Source organism: Artemia sp. Qi Xiang Cuo, chromosome 19, assembly GCF_049724085.1.
Source record: "Artemia sp. Qi Xiang Cuo chromosome 19, ASM4972408v1, whole genome shotgun sequence".
In the NCBI taxonomy this organism is placed as follows: Eukaryota; Metazoa; Arthropoda; class Branchiopoda; order Anostraca; family Artemiidae; genus Artemia; species Artemia sp. Qi Xiang Cuo.
In genome coordinates this window covers 53,575,135-53,582,827 of record NC_142812.1, presented here as the reverse complement: position 1 = coordinate 53,582,827, position 7,693 = coordinate 53,575,135, and the positions used below count along the sequence as shown (strand labels likewise).

General features: G+C 38.0%; 1 protein-coding gene across 2 annotated transcripts in view; it reads left to right on the top strand.

Moving 5' to 3' along the window:
- Dora (zinc finger SWIM domain-containing dorado) overlaps positions 1-7,693 on the top strand; it is a 162,480-nt gene that overhangs the window by 118,182 nt on the left and 36,605 nt on the right. For both annotated transcript variants that reach the window (XM_089105678.1, XM_089105679.1), the window contains exons 15-16: positions 4,325-4,608; positions 4,948-5,159. In XM_089105678.1, the coding sequence (XP_088961804.1) occupies positions 4,325-4,608; positions 4,948-5,159 (496 nt within the window). The remainder of the gene's footprint in view (positions 1-4,324; positions 4,609-4,947; positions 5,160-7,693) is intronic.

Sequence of the window (7,693 nt, the reverse complement as noted above, 5' to 3'; positions counted from 1 at the left end):
ATCAAATACTCACTGTCTCTTATCCAGTTTTGGATATCAGAGACGCTGATTTAATATTTTCCAGAAATAGTTCAGAAAATTAAATTATATTTTAGGGATCATCTCTAAGAAAAAAAGTTATGATATTGATATCATTCGAAGTGAAAAAGACTACCTTATAATACACTCATAAATGACTAAAATCCGATTGGGTGAATTTGACGTTTTTTAATTTTCTAAAAAAAAAACGATTGTATATTTGAGATTCAGTTGAGCGTTCAATTTGATGCTCCAGAAAAGCATATTATGAATATTAACTCTTTTTTTATTTACAACTATTCCTGGTCTATTCTGCCCACATCCCTGCAATTAGCCCTGCAGTGTGTTGCTACATCTGATTTCAAACTGGTTCCCCTATTACCAAATTGAGATTAAACCCACTGTACTACCACAGGGCTTAGGGGAGTACCGTTTCCACTGTGTTGTGAGAACTAGCAGCTCCCCCTCTGAATCTCTTAATATGGATCTTACCTTTAAAATGCTTCACATGCAGATTTTTTCCATTCGATTTATTGTTACTGAACTGTTATTTTTTATTTTTGATGTCGAAATCTTCCCTCTTCCCTCTGTTGTTTCCCTACATGTCTCTTCCCTCGGGGGGGGGTGCTTTATGAATGAAATAAGGGACCTTTAACAGCAATTGAGTACCACATCTCGCAGTTCTGCTGAACAGCAAGTACCGAGGGAAAGGACTTATGCAGAACATTAGGTAGGTATCCTGAGGGAGGGAGAAGACTTGGGCTTTTTAAAGTACAATTCCTAGAGGCAACAACAGAGGGTAATTGCTATAAAGTAAAGAATGAAATTCATAATTTGCTTCCTTTTGCACTAGTAGTTTTTATCTTTGAAACAACTTTCCCGCTACATGGAATTGACAAAGAGAATGTGGCTGACATTCAAGCAATAGTTTGGAGAGAATACTTTAGCGTTTCATCAATAAAGTATGTTTGGAATAAAAAAAAAAATCTGGTTGCATGGTTACTGACATGCAAGCAATGGTTTGTAGAGAATGCTTCAGTCTTAGATCAGTAAAATGGAATGAAAACATGTAGACGATGGGTAAAACTTTTAACATTTTATTTTTTTGTGAATGGAAAGGCAGTGTTGTCTAAGAAATGTTTGGCTTCAATTTTATGTTATGTTTGTGTTACCGGGAATGTCAAAAATCTGGTTAATGTCGACAGTCACCGGTGAATGTCCGAAATTCCTTTTTCTCTGCTTGGATTTAATTAGCTTTGCGAGTCAGCTTTTTCAGTCTTATGCAAGTCATGATGGTAAAAGTTAAGGTTAGGTTAGGTTAGATTATGTTAGTTTAGGTTAGGTTAAATTTGGTTCCAAATATCAGAAATGGATGAAAAACCTAAGCTAACCCAACCTAACCAAACTTAATCTAAACTAACATAACCTTACCTGTCATCTTCAAACCTTGCATTAAATTGAAAAAGTTGACTGGCAACGCTGACTAAATCCAAGGAGAAAAAACGGTATTTCGGACATTCACCGGTGAATGTCGACATTCACTGTAACATTCGTACTTCACAAGAAGAGATCAAAACAGCGAGACGGGCTGCGCATGCTCGTTACGTTGTATAATGCAAAATTCCAGGTAATCTTAATAGTTACCAACACCGACTCTTTAAGGTTAATTAAGCAGCTTCAAATTTTGCTCACCCTCGAGATTAACATCCTGCTTCGACAGCAGCGTTTCAAGCGTGTCTTTTTTCGAACGAAATCTTTTGGAACATGAACATATTTATGGAATGTGAACATGAGGAGATTAAACTTAAAAACACGTGTCTGTCATCCTCAACCTTGCGGCCGATGAGGGTTGATAGGTTGACTGAGAAGGGGGGATTAATAAGGACATTGGTTTCCACAGTACTTCGCCATATGTAGCCTAATTGTACGATCTCTTGCATGCAATTAACTTCGTGTAATATCTGTTCAGAATTGTATTGACGTTTGATGAACAGACGAAGCGAGAGGGGTTTGTGAGTTGAACGTAGTGGTTAGAAAGAAAAAGAGGGTGGGTATTCATGATCCAGTTCCCAGACTTATGTTCTGCTGACTTTCTATACGTGCAAATTAAGTTTTTGTCATTTGTTGTTTGTTTCATCGTCTTAGAAGAAAAGACGATAAACTCTTGATGTCACCTTATCGGGTTTTGGTCTATTTTTGTCTAGTTTTACAGGTTTTGGTCTAGTTTTACAGGCTTTTTGTTGAAATAATTACAAAACTAGAGCTGTCGGCTTTTGTTTGAAATTAAACTAGTTGCTATCCTTGAAAATGCGCTTAGAATAAAATATATTTATGCACTGCATTTGTTTTTGGTTTGGTTTGAAACTTGCTGGTTGATTTCTCATACCTATTTGGTGTATTAAAGTGTTTCGATTATAGTTCAAGTATTTGGATTAAAGCAGTCTCCAAAGCAGCTGCAATTTCAGAATAGTTTATGTCAATAATTTTTATTTCCGAAATTTTTTGAAGACTTGGCCCGGATCTTAACATTTCAAAGCACGGTATTGACTCAAAAAACTTCCGCTGCCAAATTCCAATTCCTGCTCTTAATGCCATTTTAACACTGAATATTACATGGGTTGGTATTTTGTAACTAACAACTAAAAATCTTGATGGGACAAACGTCGAAACGTCGTCATTAGAACCGACGCTATGTGACTACTTTTTGACGTCTTGCTGAAAGATATTGATAGTCTTTTAGAATCGACGTCATGTGACTCCATCCCAACAAACTGCAAGAAAGATATCCCTTGTTCTTAAGAAACTATTTCTTATAAGCTCAGATCGTTCTGAACTATAATGTTTTCAAATTCTTTTTTTTTCGCTAAACTATTCAAAATGTTTTTGTTAAGTAAATTGTCGTGTTTAGGGTTAATTAGCAAAAACAGTTTAATAGTCTTTTTTTTAGAAAACTTTAAGAAAGTTAAGGCTATTTTTTATGTTAGGAGATAGTTTGATTGGTTAACTGAAATAATAGTGCCTCTGATATGGCTTTTTCTTTACGATTTCTATGGTAAGAATCTATTTTTCGGGGGAGGGGGGTAGGAATAAATTTCATTCTAGGGATACAAAGATGTAAAATGTGTGGAAATTGCAGTGTGCTGCTCAGAGTATTCTGGTTTCAGTTTGGCAAATAGTTCATAAAGTCATGTACTCAAAAACTTTTGTACAAAATTTTTATTAAATTTTAAAATATTACTGTCAAAGATATGACCCTATATTTTGTATCCTCAGTTCTAGGGGTATAATTTATTAGTTTGACCTGACTATATAATAAAAAAACAATCTATAGAAAACGAGTGAATTTAATGGTTATTGAACAAGTCAAGCAAAACACAGATAAATAAAGACACAGTGCTTGTGGTTTGTTATCGAAAACATCTTTTATATAAAGGATTGGTGCTATCACACTTATAGGGGTGACAGTTACCTCTGTGTCACTGTTTAGTGGCAATAAATTTGACTATAGTCAAATGGACGAAATTGGAGGAAAGGGGGGAATAGGGAAGAGGAACGAAAATAAACAGCATAGCATTTTATTTTTATTTTGTCATTAAAGGGGCGGATATTCTCGCTGTTCCTTTCTATGCACCAGCAGATAAGTTTTCTCAGTGTGTGCTTGAAACTAATTTATTATTCAAAAGGGCTGTATCATTAGTCAAAGGGGGTCAATTTGAATATCTGGAAAAGATTTGAGTTTTTTTCTGAGAACTTTGATAATTGAAAATAGGTATTTGCTATGCTTATGCATTAAAATCCCTGTATTGCTTCACCTATCTATTTACGCAAGGGCTATAAAGAAGTCACCCTAGAACTTACATGAAAAAAATGCTATTAAAAAACACAAATATTTTCAAATGAAAGTAGAGCGTAATATCAAAACCTAAATAAAAAGAAATTGTTTAAACAGTTGGGTGAATGCCCTCCCCCTCAACCACACCAACGTTGAACCTTTTTACGATTCTTTGCGAATGAAAAGAGTATTTACTTTGAACAATATTTCTTTTATTTTAAATGTTTTGAAATTCAATGGTAAAAAAAGGCACTTGCAATTAGCAATAGCCTTTATCGCCCCGGATGAAAATTTATAAGAATTATTTATTTTCCTTGCATTTAAATCCGTTTTTTTCTGTTTTTAATTCCTGTTACCTTTACTTCTTTTACTTTTTTGCTTTTACTTGCCCTTTTACTGCCTTTACCCCTTTTTTCTTTTATTACTCCATATATAGGGATTTTTACTTCCTATATTTTACTTACTGTTTTCCAGGTTTAAGAGCAAAAGGGCTTATCCGTCCTTGCCTAACCAGCCTTCTGAAGCGTTGGCTCATTTTATGTTTGAATTGGCCAAAAATATTTTAACAAAGGCAGGTGGTTCATCCTCCAATTCTTTGTTTACTCACCCACCGGCTCCAAATCAAAACACTCGAGGACCTCACAGAGGGCTTCATATGGTGGCTTTTCAAATTGGCCTCTATGCCTTGGGATTGCATAACAGAGTGTCACCTAATTGGTTAAGCAGAACTTATTCTTCTCACGTTTCTTGGATCTCAAGTAATTATTTTTTTATTATAGTTAAAATAGGTTATTGAATTTAAAAAAAAAAACGCCTAAAAAAGATGAGGAATTAAGGAAAACGACTAAGAGGATTCAAACTTGGAGGCTGGAAATTAATTTGGAAAGGGAGTTTTTTATCTTTCTCGCTTTCTCTCTTTCCCACTCTCTATCTCCTCCACCTCCCACTTTCTCTCTGTTTCTCCATCTGTCTCTCTCTCTCCCTCTCTCCTGACCTGTAAGATGTAGTTATTCTGTTTAATTTTGTTTTCTGTTTTTGTAGGCTGTCATTATAATTAAAATAATGTAACAATTTAACTTGATAATTAATTTCTTCAGGCCAGGCAATGGAACTGGGTGCACCCGCCATATGGTTTTTGATCTCCGTTTGGGAGGGACATTTAACACCGCCTGAAGCTGCGTCGATTGCTGACAGAGCGTCACGTGGACATGACACGTCGATTGAATTGGCTGCAGCTGAATTGGCTTTATCATGTGTAAGTCAAGCGCATGCGCTGAATCCAAACGAAATTACGAGAGCCATCCAACAAGTAAATTGTCCAATGATTATTTCTCTCTCTCTCTCTCTCTCTCTCTCTCTCTCTCTCTCTCTCTCTCTCTTTCTCTCTCTCTCTCTCTCTCGCATAGCCTTGCAGCACATAGCCTTGGTTGTAGATGCTTTTATGATCATTCCAAAAGAGCTAGTCAATTTAAGGACTTTGTTAGCAACGACTTGTAGGTCCTCAGGCGGTTCAGCCATTTAGTCAATGCCGTCAGCCTAAGCTAGCTTGTCTTTCACCACATCCCCTATATGTGCACCACAAGTTGTTTCCACGAGGGATAAAACTGCTGTGAGGAAGAGGTTAAACAGTTTTGGGGACAAGATGCATCCTTGAACGACTCCTGCGGACGTTTAGAAGCTGTCAATGAGACCTTCACTAGTCATGACCCGACTCCTAAATTTAGAGTACGAATCTTTGATAAGGTCGACTATGTTTCGTGGAGTTCCGCAATAGAGTCAAATCTGTCGCTTCTATCTTGTATTTAGAAGTCAAGTGAAAGTTCAACTCCAATGTAGGTCTTAAATCTGCCTCGAATCTCATGAAGATGAGAGGGCTTGTTGGTTCCAACCATTCAGGCTGCTTGACTGAGACCCCAATTCTGAAAATGTCAAAATTTTGTTAAGGATATGCCAAAGGCTTTTTCTTCAAATAAGGTCAAATGCTTGTTTAAAGTCAATGAAGAGCTGGTAAGGGTCGTGGCTGTATTACAGAAATTTCTCTAAAATCTGGCGCACAGTGAAAACATGGTCAACGGTCGAATTCCCAGGGCAGAAACCGGTTTGGTATTCTTGGATGACTGAGGAATATACGGCTCTGATCCGTGGAAGTATAATACTTGTGAGAAGTTTGGCAGTTTGACTTGTTAGGCTAATAGGACGGTAATCGTCACATATTGCTTTTGACCCCCTCCTGTGCAGTAGAACAATTTTAGTATCGCACCAAGAAGTCGGGAAATGTTTCTCTTCTCTGGCAGTGGATACGATCCTGTGGAGAAGATCTATAAGTGGTTCACACTGGACTTTCAGCAGTTCAGCTTGTATCCCATCTGGTCCAGGGGTCTTATTAGTATTCAGCATTCGGATGGCGCTCAAAACTGCAGAGTCTAGGGGAGGTGGGGTCGGGTGGGGTCTGAGACAATAACAGGAAAGAGGTCAAGGACGGCAGGGTTTTGAAAGATATTAGGATTTTCTTTGAAATACTTCATCCATCTCTAGCGGATGCTTTCTGTGGTTTGTATCTAGGAGCCGTTTTTATCTAGTAGTGCATAGGAATTGAGAATATTCTTGCTTGCTAGCTCACGAACTCTCTTGTACATAAAGTGTGAGTCACCTTTCTTGAAATCATGCTCACATTGTTCGCATCTATCTTTTATGTAAGCACGATGGGATCTACGGGTGGCTCTTTCTGCAGCACGCTTCAACTGCCTACATTTGTCCCTGCTCTCTCTGTGTGACTTTTTATTGTATTTGCCCTTCTGAACACATAGTAAAATAATTTCGTCGGTTTGCCAAGGGCTTTTATCGTCCGTTTTTGTTCCTGAAAAAGAAATTGTGACCTCGCTGATGATGTTTGTGGAGTCGGTGACTAGTTTATCGATGTCCTTTTTAGAGTTATAGGTGTATTTGAGAGAAGATCTGACATTTGGGCAGACACTTCCGAGATGTAAGTCTGGCGGGTCTGAGGGTCTTTGAGAAGATGTTTAAACGGGTCGGTCTCTTGTTCAGATTTGCGGGCAATTTATGACGTATCGTCAGTGCAAAAATGACCAGGGATTGGTCGCTGTCAAAATCACCATCAGCAAAGATAAGAGTATCTAGCATGGTCGATTTCCACCGCCTATTGACAAGCACGTAATACATAAGGCTGCGGGTTTTTCCATCCGGCGAGGCCCATGTCGCCTTCCTAGATCCGTCGTTCTCTGTATTGGAAGACATTGTTAGTAATCCCCTTTTGTTAAGTCGTCCAAGGCCAGATTTACCCATAACATCCTCGTTTCCAACAACAGCGGTTCCAACAACAGCATTAGAGTCGCCAATGACAAGAACAAGCTCTTTTTTTTGGAATTGCGTCAAATAGGCTTTGCAGTTGAAGGTAGAAATTTTCAGACTCTACATCTGGCTTACTGCAGTCTGGAGCGTAGACTTGGATGATCGCGATGTTGATCGGTGATCCTTTTATTCATAATCAAGCGTTTTGACACAGGTGTTGCAGAAATCAGGGATTTTCGTGTTTTACTAGCCATCAAAAAGCCAACACCTTGGCCATTGACACCATCGGTTTCCTTCAGATACTATCAGACTAGCATTGCCGATCCTTTCTTCATGAGTGGTAGGTAGGTGTGTTTTCGAGAGTCCAATGATATCCCATTTATGTCGGTTTAGTTCATTGACAATGAGATCTATTTTGCCTTGTTTTGCAAGCGTCCTAACGTTCAGGGTTTCAATAAATACATTCGATTTTGGGGATAACATAGGCTCCAGGGTCGGAGTTGTCAACGTTGTTAAAAGATCTTTATTTGCGAG